Genomic DNA, 13,345 nt, shown 5'->3' on the forward strand with positions numbered 1-13,345 from the left:
AGAAGAACTGAGGCACCAAATAAAACTATCAGCTGGTAATGTTAGAATGTCGATTCTCCAGAATAAAGAAAGAAAAAGTTGTACGAGAATGGTAAATCAGTGTTCTCAGTGTCTTTCACTGTGGCATGCTTCAATAAAGTCTTTTCAGTTTACAAGCCACATCACCTCTTCTAAGTTTTGGCTCAATCATTGTTATACTGGGATTATGTTATAAAAGAAGTGGATGAAATTAGAAAAAACAGCAACAATTTTAAGAGAGACCAGGAGTACGCACTTGGTAGGAAATGGAGGCAGGCGTTGGGCATCGAGTGAAAGTAAAGACAGAGGCTCGATGCTTGTAGTGATGTTGGATCAGCAGTTTCAAATGTGGCACTGGTCTCTCGTGCCTCAAGCACATGCGTCACTCTGGGCTTCTCTAAAATGTTCCAGATGCTGCCATTTCAACTATAAAGCAGTTAGTGATTTTAACTCTTGAGGATGATGGAGAAGAGAGCTATCAAACGCTTGAGTGTTTTAGTGACATGGATTGTAAACTGGGAAGAGTTTATTGAATAATAAATCTCATAAATCTTATAATGGTGTGTTCAACTTAGTGACAAGCCATTGGAGGACTGCCGTCCCTCACAATCATACAAGTTCAGTAACAGTACTGGGCTTTCAGGGAGTTCCTGTGCACTGCACCTTCTGCTACCATCAAAGAACTGAGATTAAAGTCTCAACTCGATGACATTAAGAATTTTATGAGCCAGCTCTGACTGGAAATTCTGGTAGTGGTTGGTTTACCCTAGCCATTGTTCGTTGTGAAAACACCTCCCTTCCTGGACTAGAATCTTTCGCCGATCGAGATGTCATTGCCTACAAGACGTGGCATTCTGGTATTGACCCGAAGACTCAAAGTAGACCTAGCTATGTTTATAGTAATATGCCATTTACATTGTGTACATGATCTTGTGGAAAAGTTACTAATGATAAAAAATTTCTATCCAGTATTATCCCAGAGCAGTAAGGGAAGAAAACCATCCAACAGTGAGCTGGGAATTATAGTTATATAACTGAGACTGAACAAGGATCAAATCTCAAATGTACATAGTTTCCCTAAACCACTCCAGGAGAATGACAGAATGATTTCTTAAGTACTATAACAAGAGATTTTTTTGGTATTATGACTTATGAAATAGATTAATAATTAATTAAATTATTAAATAGAAAAAAGCTGGAGTACTGTTAAAGAACTACCCTTTGAACCAATTACGAGTGATAGCAGAAGCTTTGATTTGAAATCACAAGTAACTGAAACCTTTCTGCTATTTGTTTCTACTTAAGTATTTTGTGATGGCCAGGCTTCTCACCAATGTAAATTACTGATACTGGGTTTTTGCTTCTGATGCCATGACAGTACATGGCAGTGTCTATAAAATAGTGCAATCCTGTCAACTGAAATCTCTGTCTCTCACACTCACTCACTCAAAATACACACACACACACACACACACACACACACACACACACACACAACACACACACACAATACTTGGTTTTATATGACAGTATTTAATTCCTTCCTCGTCAAACGTATGAAAGAACTACACTGTTTTATAAACGTTATCATATGCAGTTTTGTGCTTGAACTGATGTGTTGTACAGTTGAAAGACTTACCTTGACTGCGTGTCAGCGTCGATGTCTGAGATGATATTATTGTAGATTCATCAGAGCTCTCTTCCTTAAGAACTGCAATCTGCTTATTAAATACTGACACATCACTCTCCTGCTTGTCATGATTTTTTGTCAAAGCTGTACTTCCACGTTCCACAACTTGATTTGATGCATTTGTCTCTGGATGCATCAAACGGAAGGCAAGTATATTATACCACTTAATGGACACTGCTTCAGGGCTGAAGTCCGCTAGGCTCACCTGTGCACTGCCCTAAAATTATACGAACATTATTAGAGGATATGTGTCTGTGTGCTTTTATCACCATAGTAATATTTGAATTGTTTTAGTGTAGTAATTGTTCAATTGTGTTAGATGTAGAACTTCATTTAATTTAAAAGGTTTTCTGAATGTTAACTTTTCACTCAGTAACAAATTAAGTAACAGAAAATGATGTTAATGGTTAATATTGCAATTTATAACTAATAATAACAGCTCCTCTGTGTTACAGAAGATACTAACCAAACATTCTTCGTGGTTTGCCGAATCAATGTTCCACACATTGACTTGCAGAGTTTTGGTAAGGAGTTTATTCAGTGGAACAGGAAGCGGGAAATTATCTCCAAATGTTGGTTTTCGAAGATCATCAATTGTTTTCGTGCAACAGGCACTCGTCAGTGGAGGAGAATTGGGAAGCAAAGTTGCCTTGATGTATCTGTTTACAAATAAAAGCACACTGTAATTCACTATACGCCAGACACAAAGAAAATAATTTTCAGACATAACTCTATTTTCCACTCACACTCTGCTCCCATCAGGAATAAATAAGGCTGCTAGGTTACGTGCTCTCTCAATTCCAACATGAAGTAATCCATCACTTATGGAATACCTGTAAAGGGTCGAAATGTCAGTTTAAAAGAAATCACTTTTTATGCATAAGATTTAAAATGGACTGCTTTCTATATTCCAAATATATGTAGTATTTACCTCAGTTTGATTTGTACTTGAGCAGTTTCCAAGCTCATTTCATCAGACACTGTATGATCAACACCAAAAAATGAGTGCCTTTTATTTGAAGCTTCAAAAACACCTGAATCTCCTGCAACTGATTCATCACTAACAGCAGCTGACACTGATCGAGTATTTGTGCCAGAAGATGGATTTGATAACCCTGCAACCTGCAATGTGAGCACAGTTTTTTAATGAGATGACTTTTTGTATGCTGAAGTAAACTTCATTTAAGGGAAAATCCATATTTGTTGAATAATAAAATGGACTCCAACAGATAACAGATAAATGTTCTGGGAAGACCCAAAATACATAGCACTTCTTATACTTTACAGTAGTAGCAATTGCAGTTTGCCAAGAAGTGTTAGAGTGACAAAATATTTTAACTTTCAAAAATAGCTACAGTAAATCACACAGCAGAGCAATGTGTTACCAGTTAGTCCACTGGATGAATGAATATTGGTTTTTGGAGCTCCTCATAGCTGTTCTTCCATTGTAGTTAGAAATTTTTGAGAAATGTAATGTTATTGAGGACAGAACAGTGGCTACAGCATTGGACTCCCCTTTGGGCCAGTAAGTTTTCGTGGGGTTTCAGGTCATTATAAGTCAGACTTTCTTTAGTTTCCCTAGCTTGTCTAGTTTCCTTAACTCGTCTATGGCAAATGTTAGGAGGAGTCGACCACAACTAATTTGTTATTTTATTCTCTCCAAAACTAAGCTAGTGTTCCATCTGCAGTAACTTTAATAACAGTGGTGCACCAAACATGAATGTGACATGTGACTCAGAAATAATAATAATAATAATAATAAAATAATATAAAAATAAGAAAAAAACCCTGTTTATTTTTCCATGTCTACATTTCAGCTCCCCAGTTTAGCCAACTACTAACTCCTAGGAAATGACTGTTTTTGACTTGCTAATTGCCTGTAAAATTTTCAGTCTGCCGTTTATAATTTTATCCAAAGTACATCTTCTTTCGTACATCTAAAGCTTTACACGACAACCTACAGTTCTCCCTCACTACAAATTACAAATTTTTCTACAGCATTTTGTAATTAACTTGCTTTGCCCATTAATGTATTTCCTTACTTAGCCCTGTACTAGCATAAACTGAAATGCCACAGCAGTTTACATGAAAATAACTCACTTGTAAGAGTTCTTGTGATGATCCCACAAGAGGAGGTGGAGTCTCCGAAATTGGAGAAAGTGGTGGTTCAGGTGTAGGCTCAAACTGACACCTTCCAGGCCTCCCTAGGCCAGAACCCTGCGACATATTGCTTCCGTGAACAGTGAGTTCCTGCAGGTCAGGTCTCGTGGAGCCAGCTGCTGCCGCAATCAGATCTCGATGACGTATCCTCAGTTCTGCTAGCCTGTCCTCCAGCTGTGCACGATCCAAACAGTGGCTTACTGCACCAGGGCGACCAGGAACAAAACGAATCCATCCTGCATTAGGAGGTGGAAGAGCAGGGCTGCCTGCTGTTGAGGCAATAGAGGGCTCATGCAAAGGTGACACAGGAGGAGATGCAGATGATGGGGACGATCGTGGTGATAATGACGGTTGTGAACGTCCGGGGGAAGGAGAGGGAGTTGCAGGATCACCACGGAGCAATCGTTCCACACGCCTGTGAAGGTCCGCCATATCAACACTTCCTACACCTGAAGAATCGACCGGTGTTGCAGTTGCTTGATACTGTGGTCCTCCGTATATATCAGTGAAGCTTAACCCAGAGCTGAGAGAACCTTTACTGCTAGTTGTTGACAGGGATCCCAAACTTGAACTGCTGCTCACTGACAAAGTGCTCGCTGACATTGTTTTGAGCTGCGATTCCAACTGGGTCATAGCACGAAGCGCATCACGTAACTGTTGCAGAAGGAGCTGCTTCTCTTCATGAAGCCGCAACCTGATAAAGAACAACCCAAAAACAATAGGTTACTGAACATAGTTTAACAAATATGAGGCCACATTTACAGGTCCAACAGTTTATAGGATCATCCTCATTAAGAAAGTGACGTTTTGTTTCATAAGTGGTCTAATTACAGATATTTTATGGGGGAAAATATCAATGAGCAGATTCACCATTTGCTTTACATAAAAAATAACATGAACTATTCCTTCAAAATTGTGCCTGTTTCCACCTGCAATTGTGAGCAAACACTAACCACAATAAATCTTCCAGACAAAATATTCAAATTGCTGATAATTTGGTAAACAGCCATTTGCACTACACTGATGTATGGTAATTTGAATTCCATAACAAAAAGGAAACTAGTGGAATATGTGGGACAGTGGCAGCTGAACACTTAAAAAGCTAATATATCTAGTTTTCTGCTATGACAATGGTCTGTTTGTTTCAGAATTTGTATGTGTTTCTTACAGTGCAGCAACATATTTTTCTATTTGATTTGTCTACAAAAATAATGTTTAACAATGAATGCTGTGATTCCAAAAACCACCCTCCAATATTGGTATTTTGTCAACAGACCTCTCAAAATAATTTGTTAGCGCAAACTGTGTGCCCTTTTTCCTGGAAAGCTAACAAAACTATGTGGATTTTATTATCTATAACATTATCAGTTATATAATTGAGCTATACCCTATAGATACTGTTTGACAACACACAATTTTTGTTTTCTCCATTAACTGCCGTGAAAGTACAAAATATGACAGATTCACAGAAATATTTAATAGAAATACCCCTCAGTTTTCACAAATCGCATAGGATGAATAAATATTTAAATTATTGTTTTATTGTTAGCAAGTTACTGCAATTACTAAATCTTTACACATAAAAATTGTTCACTCACTTGTAAAGACTGATTATTACCACACACACACACACACACACACACACACACACACACACACACACACACACACAGTCAGGCTAATAATCCTCTTAGTGTGCATTATGTGTTTGAACATTAAATTAAGGGTTCTATTCTGAAAGACAGTTTTCCTCACCTGTCAGCAATAGCACGATTGGACATTTCAAGTGCTTGATTTAGATCTTGTTCTAGTCGCCTGATCTCTTGTTGAATATCTTGCATCTCTTGCTGACTTCGAGAGCGAGGTGTTATACTTCGCAATTCACGCAACAACTGCTCTTTTTCTTGGAACAGGAGCAACCTGGCCGGAACATTAATCATCAGTTGTATGCAGAAACAGAGTAGTAAAAAACGCATGGTAACTAAAACATACATCTTATGGCTACCCTTTGAGTCTGTTCACAAACTGGATGAAAGCAATGTCACACTCACATCCATGTGGTCCATTTTTGGCTTACATTCTGTGTGGTATAAATTTAAATAAATACTAATGTACTCATAACTTGACCAAAAAATGTCTACAGAGAAAATTTGTTCAAAGCGTCACAGTTGGATACACCTTGTCCAAATGTTTCATACTTTCCTTATACTCTACTCGAAACAGTACAGTCTAGGAGTAGAAAATGACAAGGAAAGTGTAACAACTTTGTTGGTGGTTCACTACATCAACTTAACAGAGCAGCAATAGCATCCAACAAGCCTTGCTTAAAACTCCAAAATCTGAATGAATTATAAAGAAATAAATGAAACATGCTTAGAAATGATGTGTAAATGGGTATAAAATTTGCTACCTACCTGTCCTTATCAGATTCTGCTTGTCCTGGTTGCACTTTTTCTTCCAGATCTGCTAGTTGATGCTGAATATGCTGCACCCTTTTCCTAGCTTCATCGTACTGCAACCTCATACGAGCCATTTCTGCGAGTCTTGTACCAATTGGCATCAGCTATCATGTAAAATAACAATGTTAACAAATTAAATTAATGTATTGTACCTAATCAATGAAATAGTTGTACTTTTTTTACCACTATCAATATTAAAATTATATTTCAGCACGGGTATTGTCATTAATTTTTATAAAAGCATTTAGCTGTCTAAGTCCCAAACTTATTTCTAACACTCAACGAGTAAATCTAAGGAAATAATAAAAATCAAGTATCACACAAAGCAATGACCCTGAAACCATGAACACTGCTAAATGATATAAAATTAATGCATGTTATTGAAGGTATCTAAAGAATGTTCTTGTGTACCTCTCCTGACAGATCGGTCTGTGAAGCAGTACTGAGTTTTTCTTGTGGCAAACTTAGCGTAGAAGCATCTGGTGAGCTCTCACACAGCTGAAGCCGAGTTAGGTCGTCCTTCAGTTTTGCAAGTGACTGCATCAGCTCTGCCTTTTCCTTCTCACCCAAAGAGAGAGACTTCTGGATATTTCTTAGTTCAGTCATAATTGCTTGAGCCTCTGTAATGTTATAGCAGCCTCCTTCATGTGAGCTCAGTTTCTGCTCAACACTGCAATGAAGAGACAGACAAATTTTAGATTGTTCAAATTCATAGCACATCAAAAATACATAATAAGATGTGCAACTCTATAATACAGACATTTCACTGAAAGGCCTTAGTAGTGTGGTCCTTCATAATACACATGGCATTTCTATTATTAAAATTTCATATTTGTGGGGATCCACAGCCTCCAGATATTTAATAAACTTGAACATGGTCCGTTGTAGGCTGTAATGCAATGTTTATTTAATCACGTGATTAGCTAATTTCAACTACCTGTCATTGTCAAGCACCCGTAAAACCAACATCGAAAAGCACTACATTGTCTGCATACATCGCCATGTATAAATTACACTTTACACACCTCACATTAAGATAAAACAAAGCCTAATGTTTTATTAATGTGAGGTGTGTAAAGTGATATTTATACATGGTGATGTATGCAGACAATGTAATGCATTTCCATGTTCGTTTTACAGGTGCTTGACAATGACATTACCATCTACTATGGACCATGCTCACATTTATTAATTTCTGTTATTATGGTAAGTTTATAACATCAACACATTTCACTTAATTTAGCTTTTAAACTTATCAACATTGTATTTTAATGAAATGAAAGAAATGGATATTAAAAGAACTAACAAACAGGTGAGTAAGGAAATTCAAATATTTGATAATATAAACCAAATTTTGAGAAAAGACAAATGCATTTAAGAATACTGATAATACTACATCCCAAACAGCCATTTTCTGGCAGAACTCTGCCACGCAGTTCACATGTGAAACTTGGGTCATCAACATAATCTAATGTGATGGAAGAGATGCCAGTTTTGAAGATGAAAGAAATTATCATGATCGGTATTTGGTCATCAAGAAGAGAAGAGGTTGCAGCATAAAGTTCCTAATCACCACACTGTGTGACAGTATCCTGAATCACACTTCTAATTACCTTTCTGTGACACCTTATGGAATAAGGCCTTTTGACACTTCGTGATCCATGTGTCAGGTGGAGAAATTAAGCTTTGTGGCCTTCTTGATGCCATTCCTTAGTAGGGTATGTGCCAGCAACACCTTATTCTCTTCATCATTAAAATGCAAATACTTCTCTGCACCCAGTTATTGGTAATCATTCAAAACAAATATCCTTAAAGATTCAACTTCTGTCATCATGATGTGAAGGGATACCACTTGGTGTGAAGAAAAAGAAAATGTTTCCAAGGTAATCAAACAAGGCTTCTGCATTTCCCAGTTACCAATGCCATACAACTCTTTATTTCTATTACACAAATTTTGCTGAAAATTTGGGAGATTAGCTCATGCAGCAAGAAATGAGGGTTGTTAGAGCTGATCGGTCTCCTCCTATTTTCATAAGAGTGATGTGTGACTCTCAACAGACAGCACTCCAGCAGCTTCTTCTCTTGTGTACCTGCCTTTCAGCAGGTATCAACTGGATGCACTGCACTTTCCTCCGACTTGTGCCTTTTCCTTAACCTGCTGGTGACTTTGTCCACTTTTAATGTCATCTGGCTTTCTGCGTCATATTATTCTTCTCCCTCTCTTTCCTGTACTTTAATGACTTTTCCTTGCAGGATATTGTTGAGACATGGTTTAGCCAAAGCCTGGGGGATGTTTCCAGAATAAAATTTTCACTCTGCATCAGACTGTGTGCTGATATGAAACTTCCTGGTGGTCTAAAACTGTGTGCTGAACCAAGACGCAAACTTGGGACCTTTGGCTTACAGGCAAGTGCTCTGCCAACTGAGCTATCCCAGCAAGACCCACGACCCATCCTCACAGCTTTACTTCTGCCAATACTTTATCTGCTACCTACTACCTAATTACTTTTCCTCTTTCTTTTTGACAGCTCATGTTCACTGTCATATGATGCTACATTCCTGACAAAACATATGGCATCTCTTTCTTAATTAACAGCATAAAATCTTAAAATTTGAAATTAGTTCATGGCCATAACTGTTTATTAGATCTACCTCTCTCCTTCCAAATAAAAGATGTTTTCTGTATTAGATACACCGGTAGCAACAGTGTACTCATATTTTGATGACCTCACTGCAAAACCTTGAAGTGCAGAATGAATGCAGATTTAAGTTCAAGGGCTTTGTTTTGAATATAAAGGACAATTTTGGGTAATAGTGTGAATACACTACAGTTTCAGCCACTGCGAAGGATTCGAAGATCGTACCACAGCCAAAATTGCTAAATCAATAATCTGAACATGTCACTTTATGTACACACTGTCAAAGTAAATTTCCAAATTTTTGCTACCTGATGAAAGAGGATACACTAAACTGGCACACAAAACATTGCACTGATTGAATGATGTCAGACTTATTTTCTCCTCATTCATGCCATAAACAAAATTATGTAGTGATTATACAGGGTGCGACAGCGTTCATAGTAGGATACTAAAAACACACCATCAGACAGTAACTGTAATTTATTTATTACCTCTTATGTCAATCAATAGTTAAAGGTATGCCATTTACTAATGTGTAAGTCATTGTCCATTGCGTGGATTAATTTTTGAATATGACTCCTGTCAAATGATGCCCCCTCTGCACAACACATTCATCTAGGTGGCATTGGAAGCTTTCCATAACTTGGCATAACGTATTCCCTGGGACATTGCTGACAGCAGTTCTGATGCGATCCTTCAACTCAGGAATGGTGGCACAATGTGTTTGGAACACTTCTTGCTTCAGGTAGCCCAAAGGAAAAAGTCTGCACATGAAAGGTCAGGTGAGAGAGGCAGCCAGGAAACGTCACCAAAACGGGGAAATTACTCTACTGGGAAATGTCTGTCGTAAGAAATCCATGTAAAATTCTGGCCACCATTCCTGAGTTGAGGGATCGCATCAGAACTGCTGTCGACAATGTCCCATGGAATACGTTACGCCGAGTTATGGAAAGCTTCCAATGCCGCCTAGATGACTGTATTGTGCAGAAAGGGCATCGTTTGACAGGAGCAATACTCAAAACGTAATCCACGCAATGGACAATGATTTACACATTAGTAAATGGCATACCTTTAACTATTAATAGACATAAGAGGTAATATATAAATTACAGTTACTGCCTGATTGTGTGTTTTTAATATCCTACTATGAACACTGGCACACCCGTTACTACTAACTAATAAGCCATAGAGCAAATTTAATAATGTAGATAACAATAATACCAGAATGAAAGGACCACTGACAATCAACAGAGCACAATATCACAAAATTATATTGACATAAAAAAGTTTATGAAGCAATAATGGTACTACGTACAGCCAGTGTTGACAATATTATGTCTCAAAAAGTGCTGACTAAGCTACGATTATTTGGTACTTACGAAGAGAGTGTTTCCACTCCTCTCTGGGTGCAGTGCATCTCTGCACGTATTTGTTCCAGCTCTCGCTTCAATCTGGAAACCCTGTTCCGAGCTAGTGCCACATCCGACTTCAGGAGGTCCGGATCATACTTTGTGCTTAAACTGCTGGAGCTGGAGCACACTGTGAAAACAAGGAGTTCCAGGTTATGCTAAACACAAACACAGTGGAAGCAATAAACTACATAAAGAATAAAATAAATGAAATAGGAAGAAAGGCACTACTAAATATGCAATGACAAATGTCAACCCTTTGGAAATGAAAACTTATTTCTCAGAAAGACCCACTGGGAAGGAAAAATTAACATACACAGTAAAGTAACAGATAAAACTTTAAAGAAAATGTAGCTATTTACAATAGGACATTAAGCACTATATCTAGCTGTAGAAATGAAAATTAAATAAACACACATGCAAAGACAACAATAAGAGATTTTAAACGCACTAAAGGTGTATGATATAGTGACAGAGAAATTAAATTTAAGAGATGAAAGATAGATGAATGTAGTGTGTGTGTGTTTTCTGACAAGATGAGTGGGGAGAAAAAATGAGCAAAGGCATATCTGAGTGTCAACAGACAAAATCTGTGAAATAGGGTTTCAATGGGTTGTTACTGTGCAGGGGATGGAATTCTGATCATATCCCATTCCTTCTAGGGCACTCAGCTGGTATTTTGGAGTCATAATTTATTATGGTCTTGAAATTTATACCCCAATTTCTGACAGTATTAAAACTTGTGAGCCTGCTCATTCAGGGCAAGCCCCTGCTCACCACAGTTTAAGTGAAAATAAAGATTTCTGTGTTAGTGAATGAGCTATCTGTCTTTGAGTCTGTCAGAGGTGTAAAATTTGGTGTCCAACTCTAGCTCCAATGATATTTGCAATTTGGTGAGGGAGTGAAAGGGGTGGGGGGGGGGGGTCAAATGTGGGTTAGAGAGACGATCGGGTATGCACTATTACAACAATGTCGTGAACAATTTGGACCACTAATAGCACCTTTGGAAGTCTGCACTAGATACAATGGCAGTTGTGTGTTGCCTGTGGACCACGATTGTTACATCTCGAGTACACAACACCGCAAAATAACATCGAATTCGTAAAATGAAAACATTACTTCTAGTAGCATCCTTAACTGTATCGTCCCACAAATGATCATATTTGCAAAGTTAAAAGAAATAGTGATGAGTGAAAGAAATGTGCCCAGTATTACGTCAGTAATCGAATCTCGAAAAAATTAGATACCTCAAAAGCATTGTTGATAAATTTTTGGCATGCAGTTATGCCTAACGCAGGGAGAATGAGGGGGGGGGGGGGAGGAGGGGCGGGTCAGTAATCCCTCCCAATGTTCACTGAAGGCCACGTGTCTAAACTGAGGAATGTGCGTCGGCCTTCTGACGCAGCGCTCCATTCAGCTGGCCGGATGGACACTTCGAACACCGTTCTGTGTGTCGTAAACACAGAAGAATGTCACGTCGCCCTCGGTTCGCTCACTTGCACTCAAAGCAACTCACTGTTTGAGACGTCGCGACACGAAGAGAAAGTTTTGAGTACTTACAGCTCGTCCGCGACGTGTTCAGTGTGGTGAGGACATTGTGCAGGTGGTTGTACTCGTCCTGCGCCAGGTACAGCCTCTGCTGTTTGACGTCGTAGATCTCCTTCTTCGCCTGAAAAAGAATGCGAACAGCGCATTAGTGATGACAACACGGAAAACTGCAAAAATAAGCAAACAGGCTGCTAGAATGTCGAACAGTGGTGGGCAAAACTGACAGCGGGATCGTCCTCGTCGTAGAGGAGGAGGTCCCCGCGGCAGCAGTAAGGGTAAGGCGGCGTGGGCCACACGAACAGCATTTCTGCGCGGCTGGCGTTGTCGCCGCTGCGCTTCCCCTGCGGCTACTGCCGGGGCCCAGCTCGCGTGCTTGCGCTGCCCGCTGCGAAGGCCTCTGGTGCCGGAGGAGGGGGGGCGGGGGGGGGGGCATGGATCGCTCGCTCTACAGGCGGGGGCCGGGTGGGGCGGCCCTGGTACCGTCCGTTCCAAATCCTGCAAGGAATGCACTCCGCATTCCAACGACGCGTCGGGGCGGGGGGGCGGCTCTTCTTCCTCGGGCAGCGGAAACTCGCGCACTCGCCCCGTCCCCCGGCCGCTTCATACCAAACAACTCGTCACGAATACAACGCGAGGGGCTCTCGTCGTAAACTATAAAGAACTATGCTGAGCTTGATACATCATTGTTGTTACCATATTTTATCGTAGCTCGTAGACTACTATCAAGAGTCAGTTCAATCACATGGCGATGAGGCCTCTTTGAGTTGACGTGCAACGTAAGATCGCTGCAGGTTTTTTCCAGTTCTGTACATCTGGAACTTCCCGTTGCCAACGGAATCCAGCTGTCATTCGCTAGTCTCCGTCCTATCTGTTCGAAGGTATTCCATTCGGTGTTTTTTGATAAATTGGGCCAAAAACGTCCGAGGGGAAGGCCACCAGACAGATGGGGCAGAGACTTGCCAAAGACAGCCTGGATTCAACTGGAAAGTGTGGAAGTGGAAAAGTTCTAAGAGTCAGTATTTTTCAAAAACGTGTAGCAGTGCTATTGTGTTGTCGGTACTCTGTTGCATGTCCCTGGACTAGTTCCAAGCGTCAAATCGCGGAGAAAAATGTTTCAAAAAGGTTGTTAGTGGAAGGCATATGGTCTTTGTAACGAGCAATGCTTCCCTCAGGAATTCCAACTGTCGATCCAATACATAAAATTGTTGCTGAACAGAAGATGTCAGTGCATTCAAGACCAGCCGTGTTTATATGTTGCAAAACAGAAGAATTGAGTTGTGTGAGAAACAGAACGCATATCGAAAAAATTTTTCATGAATTTAATTTAATTATTTGCTTACCAAAGAATGTAAAAGAAATGAGAAATGATTTTCTACTAGTTACAAAATATTTCTGCTCCATTTATGTACTTGTATTGTAACA

At 39.5% G+C, this 13,345-nt stretch overlaps 1 protein-coding gene across 2 annotated transcripts in view; it reads right to left on the reverse strand.

Moving 5' to 3' along the window:
* LOC124621931 (protein kibra) overlaps nt 1-13,345 on the reverse strand; it is a 203,782-nt gene that overhangs the window by 9,402 nt on the left and 181,035 nt on the right. Inside the window, exons 1-11 of one of the 2 annotated variants that reach the window (XM_047147439.1) lie at nt 12,148-12,260; nt 11,936-12,044; nt 10,346-10,505; nt 6,739-6,997; nt 6,283-6,431; nt 5,624-5,788; nt 3,809-4,562; nt 2,640-2,830; nt 2,455-2,541; nt 2,175-2,367; nt 1,658-1,925 (exon numbers count right to left, since the gene is read on the reverse strand). In XM_047147439.1, the coding sequence (XP_047003395.1) occupies nt 1,658-1,925; nt 2,175-2,367; nt 2,455-2,541; nt 2,640-2,830; nt 3,809-4,562; nt 5,624-5,788; nt 6,283-6,431; nt 6,739-6,997; nt 10,346-10,505; nt 11,936-12,044; nt 12,148-12,228 (2,416 nt within the window). In that variant the 5' untranslated portion in view covers nt 12,229-12,260. Of the gene's footprint in view, nt 1-1,657; nt 1,926-2,174; nt 2,368-2,454; nt 2,542-2,639; nt 2,831-3,808; nt 4,563-5,623; nt 5,789-6,282; nt 6,432-6,738; nt 6,998-10,345; nt 10,506-11,935; nt 12,045-12,147; nt 12,261-13,345 lie in introns of those variants that run through there. The other variant, XM_047147438.1, reaches the window with a different exon arrangement.

Source organism: Schistocerca americana, chromosome 7 (assembly GCF_021461395.2).
Source record: "Schistocerca americana isolate TAMUIC-IGC-003095 chromosome 7, iqSchAmer2.1, whole genome shotgun sequence".
Classification (NCBI taxonomy): Eukaryota; Metazoa; Arthropoda; class Insecta; order Orthoptera; family Acrididae; genus Schistocerca; species Schistocerca americana.